This window comes from Pecten maximus, chromosome 17 (genome assembly GCF_902652985.1).
Source record: "Pecten maximus chromosome 17, xPecMax1.1, whole genome shotgun sequence".
Classification (NCBI taxonomy): domain Eukaryota; kingdom Metazoa; phylum Mollusca; class Bivalvia; order Pectinida; family Pectinidae; genus Pecten; species Pecten maximus.
In genome coordinates this window covers 24169840-24182675 of record NC_047031.1, presented here as the reverse complement: position 1 = coordinate 24182675, position 12836 = coordinate 24169840, and the positions used below count along the sequence as shown (strand labels likewise).

At 36.4% G+C, this 12836-nt stretch overlaps 1 protein-coding gene across 1 annotated transcript; it reads left to right on the top strand.

The window, feature by feature from the left end:
• Positions 1-2092: 2092 nt before the first annotated feature.
• Positions 2093-12836, top strand: LOC117315519. The gene is made up of 5 exons (XM_033869748.1): positions 2093-2215; positions 3115-3248; positions 3712-3807; positions 10925-11033; positions 12525-12836. Exons 1-5 carry the CDS (start codon positions 2139-2141, stop codon positions 12613-12615), a joined length of 507 nt encoding a protein of 168 aa, XP_033725639.1. The 5' UTR covers positions 2093-2138; the 3' UTR covers positions 12616-12836.

Here is a 12836-nt window from a genome sequence, read left to right as displayed (position 1 = left end):
GACTTCATAATGATCTATCACTGTCTTTCTGGCATATCGATCACGATTCATTTTGGTGATACTGATCAATATCGAGCATAAAAAGCAATACAGAGAAAAATATTGAAAATTTTATTTAAACGCATTTCAATAAGTTCATTTAATGAATAACTTATTCCTATGTTATTCTTTCTTTATTCATTTTTCTCTCTTCTACCTTTCTTCCATAATAAACTTTAAAATGGGAAATTTCAGAGAGGATTATTTCGGCTAATATACAAGGGCTTTCGAAGCGAAAAAAAGATGTTTTCTCTTACCGTATACAAAAAGCGGATGATAACCCTCAGTAAATTGCATGCAATGGAACTCTTAAAGTCAAACATATCTTATTATATTGTATTGATCTACGATCTACAACTTACAACAGTATAACGTGTCAAAAAGTTTACATAATAATATATTTCGTTTGTTTGATTTTTAACTTTTTTTTGCTTACCATTCATTTGCCCTAATATTATGGGGCGTTAAGAATACAATAACAATAGGCCCTTGGGTCTTAACGATCACCCAAGTCTGACATGTATGCATCTTTTTTTCTTGTCTATGTATTTCTAAACAATGGCTGTATAAAGTATCGTATGATAATTCCTTCCCAATGGGATAATGTGAGACGCAGGGACCCCGAAATTCTCATAATTTTGATACACCACCTTTTATATCATTACAGATGTTTCCAGTCAAATAAGGTTGAATTCCAAAAAGTTATTATGAAGAGGACGACGTTTTTGTTAGATTGTTTACGGACGAACGGACCGACGATGGACCCAACGGTATGCCATAAGCTAACTTTGGTCCTTTGAGCTAATGATATAGTGAAAGGTTGCAAATGAAATAATGATACTTTGCTTTATCAATCCTGATGACCTAGTAAAGAGTCCCTAACTCAAAACTTTCAATTAAAATTTCAAATTTTTAACTTGATTACATCGTAGGTATAATTTTTCGAACTTTCGAGACAAATATTTATTTTTTGTTTAGTAGACCAGTGCGTAACATTCCCTACTATTCACATAACAAATATTTAATATTTATCAAAGCCCTTACACCTCTGCTATAAGTAATATGCATTTATCATATCAATTTTTTTGTCCTATTTTAGAGACCATGCCTTTAGCAGACCAGGAATTTGAGGCCGCCTCTTCTCACCACTATCACAGGGACACGACTCGAATTGATGATTACATGTGTTACCAACGGCTGTCAAGCTTGGAATCGCAATTCACAAATGCTCAATTGGTTTTTTGATGAAAGAATATTTAGTTATGCTATACACTACCTTCAAGGTGCTACAATTTGTGTTAAGTTATTTGAATTTATTTTCATTTTATTCAAATCACTTTTCTGGTGTATTTTTCTCAAACTTCTTATATAGGTTACTCTTTGTCTCAAGTTGTCTCCAAGTGATCTTGAGTCCGATTCAGCAAAACACAAAGGCAGACAGTTGAGTTCAGCATCGCTATTTCACACAGCAGATATCTATATACAGATTTTATATGCAAGCTCCTCTTTATATCAAATCGTCAAAGTAGAGAAAACCATAGAACCAATAAAGATTTTTCAATAGTGGAAACCAATAGCATTCTTACTTTATATTACAACAAATTTGACGAATTATCTTTTTATTTCCTTATTATTCCGATAATATGTGTATATAAATAAACATTACGACGTTACGCGTTTGTTACGGTGAACATATGTTTTAATTTCAGGTTTGGTTTATTTTGTTTATTGTCCTATTAACAGCTAAGGTCAGGAAATGGAAGCATATTGAAGTATCGAAAAATTACCAAGTGAAAGTGCTTATTGTCTACAAGGAGGGATCAATCAGTTTCAATATATCATAAATTTTATTTCTAACCTATCAGGTGAATTTGAATTTAAATAATCTCCTTATATTATAGTTTTTTTTAATGAGCAAGAAAACTATTCAGGATAAAAAAAAATCCCTAATTAAGTCGCTTTTAAGCAATCCCGAATCGTATCAGCATGTGCAACCTGCAGGTTTTTGCCTGCATATCAGAGGAAATTGTCATGTGAATACATTATGAGCTGTCGCAATAAAACGGCTGGGTTGACTGTAATTGACGCATAAAATCACCATGGCGTATCATATGATGTCTGTTTGTCTCTTGGTGGCAATCGTTGGTGTCTTAGTCTGCTCAACGGCGGCGTATACGTAAGTACAAGAGAATGGAAAATCGAGGGATCATATCGTCACAAATATATTCAGTTTTGCTTCTTCTTGATTATATTTTTTAGACCTTTTCAACAAAAAGATAAATGATTATTTCAGTATTTTAATCTTGTTCGAAAATGATATTCTTCCTGGTTATTTCAGTGATGCACAGATGACTTTATGATCAGATGTAGTTGCGCTTTACTGAACACCATTTTGAAAATCTGGACAGGGCTACTTTCTCTTGCTTACTTAAGTATTTAAACTGAAGCTGAATTTCTGATATCTTTGAAATTAGGTCAGATTTATTACCATAATATATATTGTTGGTTTCTTAAGCATGTTGATAAGACATTGAACACTACTAAATCATTTTAAGTAATAAGTATCATTTTGATTGAACCGTTCTAATTACCTCTCAATATTTTATGCACTTCACATGTTTGGTATTTTTACCGGCCTGTTTTGTTAATCTCTTCCGTATAATCAGATTTGTATGAAAACAATACGTAGACAAAGACAGGTATAAAGTTTTCGCACAAAACGTAAAAAATGGCGATCATCAATACAATTATTGTAAGTAAGTTTTATCATTCAAACTGACCAAATCTTGTCCAGAGATCTCATCTCACAGATTCTTCAACCAATCTGTTTCAAACGTAAAACATATATTGGCGGCATGTTCAATATGTCGGTCATTCATAAAGTTGTATGTGGTTTTGTTTAATATTATTTAACATTCTATCAACAGCTTAAGTCATTTAAATAGTATTTTTATCCACAGATTACATGTAGTATTAACAGTTGAATCACAAAGGAAACTAAAATGAATATATCAATTGGCCATTAACTAGTCTCATTTTCGATTGATGAACTTGCTGTTTTCTATTATAATGCAGACATCCGCCACGCAGGTTTCTCGAAAAATGTCCAAGAGGTACCATCCCTTCCGGTGTTTTATTCGACCCCGCCGTAGGAAAGTTGCAGTTTTCGTGTAGAAAGGCGCCTATGCCTGTTCAATGTGTACGTTTAGGTAAGTGATATATTATAGTTAAATTTGGCAAGAACGTTTATTTCTAATTGACTAATCTACAATAAACTATATTAAGATGATTGCATTGGATAACATCTAACTGATATTCTAGTAATTGGTCGTGTTTATTACCCAAAACAGCCTCTTTCAGCATATTTGCTATTTCACTGTTTCTAAAATAGGCTTTAAGGAAACCTAGGACAGGTGTAAAGAAAAATAATATACAAGAAAATTATTTATGTAACAAAAGCAACAATCCCCTTAACCAAACCAACAATCTTTTATCCAGGCACGAACAATGACGTAGCACACAGCTGATGTTACAATGATGACATTTGACCCGTATGTACTGAATGCAGATAATACGTAGTATTGTTGTTATCCAATCCATCGACTAATAGGTTTTATGGTGATAGTATACCTACCAAATGCATGCTTTTAAATGATTGCCTTTCTACAATAGGTGCAGTCAGTCCAACACAATCATTTAGGTGTCCTCACAACTTCGTGTTTAATGGCAGACCCCAACAACAACGACCAACTTGCTGTCAACTTGAAGGTAAATCACCGGATAAACAATAACATATATAATAAAACGCGTTTTAGATCGAGTGCCCGAAGGGCCGCTGAACTTATGCCATGGCCATGGCGCAGCGTCCGTCGTCCGCCCGTCGTCCGTCATCATTTCCTTGAAATCCCTACTTATCCCAAACGCCTGAATGAATTTTGATGAGATTTGGTCTGGAGCATTATTGGGCAAGGTAATCAAACTTTGTATAAACGGAGGGTGTGGCTCTCCTGGTGCCAGAGGGGCGGAGCCCAATAGGTGAAATAGAGGTGAATCCTTTAAAGCCCTACTAATCCTGAATGCCTTAATGGATTTTAGTGAAATTTGGTCTAGAGCATTATTGGGCAAGGGAATCAAATGTTGTATAAACAGAGGATGTGGCTCCCCTTTGGGCCTTAGGAGCATGGTCAAATAGGGGGCATTGAGGTAAATCCTTTAAGTCCCTACTTGTCCTAAACGCCTGAATGAATTTTGATGAAATTTGGTCTTTAGCATAATTGGGAAAATGGGATCAAACGTATAAACGGAAGTTTGGTTGGAAGGGCGGGACCCAATAGAGGAAATTGGTGTAAATCCTTTAAATCCCTACTAGCCCTGAATGAATTTTGATGAAATTTGGACTGGAGCATTATTGAGCGAAGGGGATCAATCGTTGTATAAACAGAGGGTGTTGCTTACGGTGGCCGGAGGGGCGGGGCCCAATAGGAGAAATTGAGGTTAATCCATTAAATCTTTACTAGTCCTGAACGCCTGAATGGATTTTGATCAAAAGATAAACACGTTCATTTGTGAAAATAGAGCCTGTGGTCTTTCCCCACCCCTGAAGACCTAGTTCCTTTGTTATGTCTTTGAAACTATTGATATCCCTACATCATAACCATGAACAGCATTGCTGGGCATCAAGAGATAAATACAAACCTGATGTAAAAATAGGTCCAAGGGTATTTCCCAAACCCAAGGGACTTCGTGTCCAGGTTATATCTTTGAATCAGTTTAGATCCCCTACCCATAACCATCTATAGCATTGTTAAACATCAACAAATAACGTTATTAACTAATTGAACATGTACATTATTTTGATGTTTGGTCAAATCTACCATGTGAGCGATACAGTCCATCTGGACCTCCTGTTAGATTTTACCTTTTAGCAATTTACGTTTGAGTTCAATACGTTTCGTTCTGTGAACGCCTTTCTAATCTGATGCTGTTTGGCCCAAACTTATTAGCACACCTGCCCGAAGGGCAAGTGAGCTTGTGCCGTGGTGCGGCGTCCGTCGTCCGTCCGTCCGTCCGTCCGTCCGGCGTCAACTTTTTCATTCAAACAACTTCTTCTCAATAACCAAGAGGCCCAGGGACTTGATATTGGGCCTGTAGCATGCTAGGGTGAAGGGCTACAAAGTTTGTTCAAATAAATGACCTTGACCTTCATTCAAGGTCGATTGAGTCAAATAGGCTATAATCTTCAAACGACTTCTTCTCAATAACCAAGAGGCCCAGGGACTTGATATTGGGCCTATAGCATGCTGGGGTGAAGGGCTACAAAGTTTGTTCAAATAAATGACGTTGACCTTCATTCAAGGTCACATGGGTCAAATAGGTTATAATCTTCAAACAACTTCTTCTCAATAACCAAGAGGCCCAGGGACTTGATATTGGGCCTGTAGCATGCTAGGGTGAAGGGCTACAAAGTTTGTTCAAATAAATGACCTTGACCTTCATTCAAGGTCGATTGAGTCAAATAGGCTATAATCTTCAAACGACTTCTTCTCAATAACCAAGAGGCCCAGGGACTTGATATTGGGCCTATAGCATGCTGGGGTGAAGGGCTACAAAGTTTGTTCAAATAAATGACGTTGACCTTCATTCAAGGTCACATGGGTCAAATAGGCTATAATCTTCAAATGACTTCTTCTCAATAACCAAGAGGCCCAGTGACTTGATTTTGGGTCTGTAGCATGCTGGGGTGAAGGGCTACAAAGTTTGTTGAAATAAATGACCTTGACCTTCATTCAAGGTCACATGGGTCAAATAGGTTATAATCTTCAAACGACTTCTTCTCAATAACCAAGAGGCCCAGGGACTTGATATTGGGCCTATAGCATGCTGGGGTGAAGGGCTACAAAGTTTGTTCAAATAAATGACCTTGACCTTCATTCAAGGTCACATGGGTCAAATAGGCTATAATCTTCAAACGACTTCTTCTCAATAACCAAGAGGCCCAGGGACTTGATATTGGGCCTGTAGCATGCTAGGGTGAAGGGCTACAAAGTTTGTTCAAATAAATGACCTTGACCTTCATTCAAGGTCGATTGAGTCAAATAGGCTATAATCTTCAAACGACTTCTTCTCAATAACCAAGAGGCCCAGGGACTTGATATTGGGCCTATAGCATGCTGGGGTGAAGGGCTACAAAGTTTGTTCAAATAAATGACGTTGACCTTCATTCAAGGTCACATGGGTCAAATAGGCTATAATCTTCAAATGACTTCTTCTCAATAACCAAGAGGCCCAGTGACTTGATTTTGGGTCTGTAGCATGCTGGGGTGAAGGGCTACAAAGTTTGTTGAAATAAATGACCTTGACCTTCATTCAAGGTCACATGGGTCAAATAGGTTATAATCTTCAAACGACTTCTTCTCAATAACCAAGAGGCCCAGGGACTTGATATTGGGCCTATAGCATGCTGGGGTGAAGGGCTACAAAGTTTGTTCAAATAAATGACCTTGACCTTCATTCAAGGTCACATGGGTCAAATAGGCTATAATCTTCAAACGACTTCTTCTCAATAACCAAGAGGCCCAGGGACTTGATATTGGGCCTGTAGCATGCTAGGGTGAAGGGCTACAAAGTTTGTTCAAATAAATGACCTTGACCTTCATTCAAGGTCGATTGAGTCAAATAGGCTATAATCTTCAAACGACTTCTTCTCAATAACCAAGAGGCCCAGGGACTTGATATTGGGCCTATAGCATGCTGGGGTGAAGGGCTACAAAGTTTGTTCAAATAAATGACGTTGACCTTCATTCAAGGTCACATGGGTCAAATAGGCTATAATCTTCAAATGACTTCTTCTCAATAACCAAGAGGCCCAGTGACTTGATTTTGGGTCTGTAGCATGCTGGGGTGAAGGGCTACAAAGTTTGTTGAAATAAATGACCTTGACCTTCATTCAAGGTCACATGGGTCAAATAGGTTATAATCTTCAAACGACTTCTTCTCAATAACCAAGAGGCCCAGGGACTTGATATTGGGCCTATAGCATGCTGGGGTGAAGGGCTACAAAGTTTGTTCAAATAAATGACCTTGACCTTCATTCAAGGTCACATGGGTCAAATAGGCTATAATCTTCAAACGACTTCTTCTCAATAACCAAGAGGCCCAGGGACTTGATATTGGGCCTATAGCATGCTGGGGTGAAGGGCTACAAAGTTTGTTCAAATAAATGACATTGACCTTCATTCAAGGTCACATGGATCAAATAGGCTATAATCTTCCAATGACTTCTCAATAACCAAGAGGCCCAGGGACTTGATATTAGGGGTGAAGCATGCTGGGGTGAAGGGCTACCAATTTTGTTCAAATAAATGACCTTGACCTACATTCAAGGTCACAGGGGTGAAATCGGCTTAAATCTGTAAGCAATAATTTTGCGATAGCCAAGAGCCTGCAAGACCTGATATTAGGCCAATAGAATGCTGGAATATAGGACTAGAAAATTTTTAATATGAATAAAACTAGCTTACAATGATATTTGAATAAAGAGGTAATCAACATAGTATCTTTAGAAAGTTGCTGTAGAGCCAGGTGAGCAATACAGGCCCATTGGGCCTCTTGTTCATATTATAGGTGCGCCGTTAACAAAACAATACTATTTGCGTTCTGTTTAGTTTCACGGTCGGCGACAATTTGAGTTATATAGGACAAAAGACAAGGAAAGGACGTTCATAAAATAAGAATAATAGTAAAATAGTAATAAAAGAAAAAAATCAAATGAAAACATTGAAATGTAAAATTCTAAAAATCACTGATACCAAAATAACTGATTGCAATTTAATCATATGTTTGTGTCGCATCCAAATCACTTTGTTCGTCCTCAGTCACACGTTAGTTTTTCAGACTTTTTTCCAATACCGCCTGCCACATCAATTTGTAACTTAGTGTGAGGCTTTGTCATGATGATTTATTTCGAGTTCGAACCCTGTGTCCACATTCCATTTTTGCTTGAGTTGTTGCCCTTTCCACATATGAAATTGTCGTAATAATCTGTTTTCCGGACTGGTTTTTTTTCGCTACCAATTGCTACATCAATTTGTTACTTGAAATGACTTTCTCTTTTCATATTACAGATCGAGTTTGAACCCTTGGTCAAAATACCGTTTTTGAACTGGACTTATTTCCAATTCACATTATTAACCATTTTCCTAATTTGTTACATCAATGTGTAATTTAGTTTGATGGCTTTGTCATAAAGAATGACAGTGCGAGTTCTTATCCATGTTATTTTACTTCTTGTTGCTGGATACTTGCCATATAATTTCTCATGTAACTTGATTATAATTAATTAACAGTTAAATTGACATCACAAATCAATAGTCTGTCTATTATGGAGTGATAACTCTTTTTACATAGGAAATTCTTCTTATTACCTACTGTATATGTTTGCTGCCATTTGTCACATCACTATATATCTTGATACATGACTATGTCATGATATGTTATGCCACACACATTGTAAATATGAAATCATGATACTATCCTCATATGACCTCAGTTGTGTGGGCGTTCAACGCTATCAACCAACCAATCGGCAACAAAAACATATTTGCATAAATTAATCAATGACGCATAGCTCATAATTGCAATTTATTTTAATGAAATCAGAAATAACATCATTAGAAATGCCGAAATCATTATCTGTATTGCAAATTGAAATTAATAATAATGATATTATAATTTTTTAAATGTCTCTCGTGCGACAGGCATTAATTTTCTAGCGGCGACATCAACATTCTGTTTAAAATCCCAGTTGCCAAATAATTACTAATGCTATTATCATCAGTAATCTTTTACATTTTTATGTAAGCAAAATTATACCTATTTTTTCCGTTTAGTTGGTGGTTATTTTATTGTTTTCTGAGAATAAGTTACAAGAGTTACACAGGAAACCATGGAAGAATTAAAAAAGTATATATCACAGATTTTATTTAATATGAATAGCTATAGTTCTATATGTACAACGTATGATAACGTAGAAGACATGACATATTTAATGCAATGCGCAAGTGAATATTGTTAAAAAAAAAAAAAAACACGAGCGGTTACACTATATTTTTCTGTAAAACATTCGCAGGCCCGGGTAATATTCGCAGAATTAACTCTTCTCAGTATAAAAGTCTTGTGTACAAATCAAAACAGAACTAATAATGTAACACTGCCTAGAAATGATTAACCTATACTAAATACATCGCATGATTTCCTTAATGTATAAAGGTGATAAAGGAGTATAATGATTGCTGCCTGAACCGATTGTTTTTATCTTAACTGAACATATATATTTAAACAGCATATATTATACCGGAAAATGAAATGTAAAACTCGGAACACCTCTTGTATATATACTAGTGTAACATTAACAAATGATTCATTCGAGATAAACTCCAAGCCTCTAGACCTCTACATGTGCCCTGCACATACAACCCTCTGTGTGAGATCAAATAGCATCATGGACTGTTCCAAAATCTATCGACATATATGATTATCTTAACAAAATAATATAATGATATGAATAGAAATCGTAGTTTGGTAAAATGTGTAAGTGTACTATTTTATAAAATTTTGAATATAATGTTCACTTTTTTCAAATATCACCACAAACAATATTTGTGCTGACAACGTTAATAGAAAGAAATTAAACATATTTCATTTACATGTCAGGAGAGTGTAACAATACATGTCTGTCTTCCTCCAAATCTGACCAGCAAATGAATTATCACTGAGAAACTGACCAGTTACATGATACCCAACCCCACAGAAGTACAACATATAGTAGCTATCCGCATTTGGTCCAAGTTAAAGGGGTTCTAGGTATGGAGGCAAAAATGGTCTGTGTAACCTATATTTAGAATATTTTGATCTAAAGCTTTATAGATAAAATTTAGAATGACCAAATGCTACATATGATTACGTAATTTATGTATGTGACAAAAATGCATGTTTACACATAGTAATACAGGTTCACCAGTAGACTGCATGTTTTAATAGGTTCGCCCGTTGTTAGTATAATGTGACCGGGTGGGTGTGCTGCTGGATGTCTTCGGCAGTATGCTTCAGTGAGGTAGCACTTTAAATCGGCAAAAGTTCCGGCCTATCACAAGGAGACTTAACACAAACATACTGCAGCCTCCCAAAACACACATACGCACTCACCACACGCATGCATGTCGCACGCACGGGAGGCCGTCCTTAAAGCTGTTAATAGGACGTTAAACAAAATAAACCAAACCAAACCAATCTAGAAATAAGCATGATATCAATTATGTAATATTTAAACAAAATAAACCAAACCAAACCAATCTAGAAATAATCAGGATATCAATTATGTAATATTTCGGACGATTTATATATTGGTTGTACTGACTAAATAACTTTTTACATAATATCTGACTGGCTAATTATATGATAGATAGATATATACACAGAGGACATTTCAAACTGGCCAGAACGGTTTACAAATACTAACAATAATGATATAACCTTTCTACTTCTGTATCCGATTGGACAATGTTGTGGAGTGATATGTGTTGAGTATTTTCATTGTGACGAATTTTAAATATTACAATAAAAACAAACTAAGATTACAGTACATCCTTTTTATGATACAATGGTGGGAGCTGGATCTAATTTTATTCATTTATACCAAATTGTTTTTCTATAGAAACTTCAGATAACTCGAAGATAAATGCAGTTCTGACAGTAGAATTCTAAGCAACATTCTGGATACTCCTTATATTGGGGATATTTCAAGGTATTTTCAGGACTCCAATAACTTCATAACAGCGAGCTTTAATTATTTTACTGATAAACCAATTAAGTATTGTATTTGTTACAGGTATTGCTACGACAGATTGCTTCAGACCGAAGGTGCTGTATTCGTTAAAACTTGGATTTGAAGTATCAGTCCCTGAAGGCTTCGCAGTGGTTGGCAGATTCAACTACGGGTAAGATACAAGATATGTATGGTGCCATACTGTGAAATAAGTATTATCCTTAAAACATTTACGTTTTAAAACGTTAAGTTCGTCAATTCCGGTTTATCATAATATATTTTTATATATTATTGTTATGTACATTATTGTGTTAATTATGTGAGATTTCATATATCTTTTTGTCCTATTTGGAATGAAAACAAGAGGAAATCTGAATTTCCAGGAAAATTATAATTGGCTTTGATTTTATAGTTAAGCCGCGGTATGATATTGATATGGGTCGTGATTTTAGATTAGTCGAAGGCGTCAGGATGGTTTAAGTTAAAATAAGAGAGTTGCAAATGAGAGAAATGTTGAATATCTTAACCTGCTCCCACCCCCCACCCCCTCCCCCTCCCCCCACTTGACCCGCCACCGATATATCATATGAACCTGGATCCTTCAGTTGGATATTTCTACCGGCCAGCAAACTGCTATAAACATGAAAATCATGTCCCTTACTGGAGAGGTGAGCACGTGGTGTCTGTCATTCCGTCCTACCTTTTACTTGCCCCGGCTCTACCAACTTATTTCATGAAGTCCCCCACTTCGGGGGACTATTGGTTCTTGTTCCGTTGAATTTTGTCCGTACTTTTTCTCGAACACTAATTTACGGATTCTAATGAAACTTTGCACGAATATAGGGGTGGGCTAGGAGGGGTGCAACAGCCCTATTTTTCGAAATCGAGTAAACAAAATGGCCACCATAGCGAGACTTCTGATTGGCTGAAATTAAGATATTGTCCGATTTTGGCGAAAATTGGTATATAGGGGTTGTGAGAGAAGGCGAACACAATGGTACCACTTTCGAAAACCTGTGTTGCCATGGAAACGAAATGGAGGCTTGTGATTGGTCAAAATTTAGATATTGGCCGATGAGTTTGATTAAATTTGGTATGTAGGTACATCATGGGACACCGGTCACTCGCGTTACCCCACTTTCATATTTTAACAAAACGGCCGGCATTTCCTGGCCTCTGATTGGTCCAAATTTACATATTGTCCGATTTTGATGAAATTTGGTATGTATGGGTATTAGGGGACTGCGAAATCAACTGAATGGGTTTCGTTGCCATAGCAACCATACAGAGGTTTCTGATTGGTCGAAATTTATATGGTGTTCGATTTCAATGAAATTTGATATATAGGGATATTGATGGAAGTCGAACATAATGGTACGACTGCGGGGCTTTTGGGGACTTCTGTAATGGTTTCCCCATTACAATTAGTACTTGTTTTCATTGTTATTGGTGTGACTTGAACTTTATACATATGGGCATGAGTTATCCTAGGTAAGTTGGTGTCACGTATTAACCTAGGTGAGGAATTGTATCTTATATCAGAAGGATGAGGATTTCTTGCTGACATACGTTCTACAAAACCTTCGGTAAGGGACTTGTTTCCGAAATGTCTTATATTTGCAAGCTATATGCATGTTTTGTAAAATCGTATTTTATTTTCCAGGGTGTGCACAACAGATCCAACCGTGTTCCAGATCGAAATTTGCAAATTAACACAAAAAATGGCCTATCCTAAGTCTTACCATATGATTTAGATAAACATTCATCAAAATATCTATGGCGAATTACATTGGTACCCGTGTGGCATTGATCAACTGTGAATGTGTAGGCTGTTACATTGGTGAATAGACTCGCATGGTGTTGATCCATATAGCCTTAAATTTCAAAGCTGGTTAGTCACTATCGTGATGGAATGCTGTTGTGTAAGATCATGTCCTATCGGGTAATGTACAATAAATGTGATTTTGCAATAACA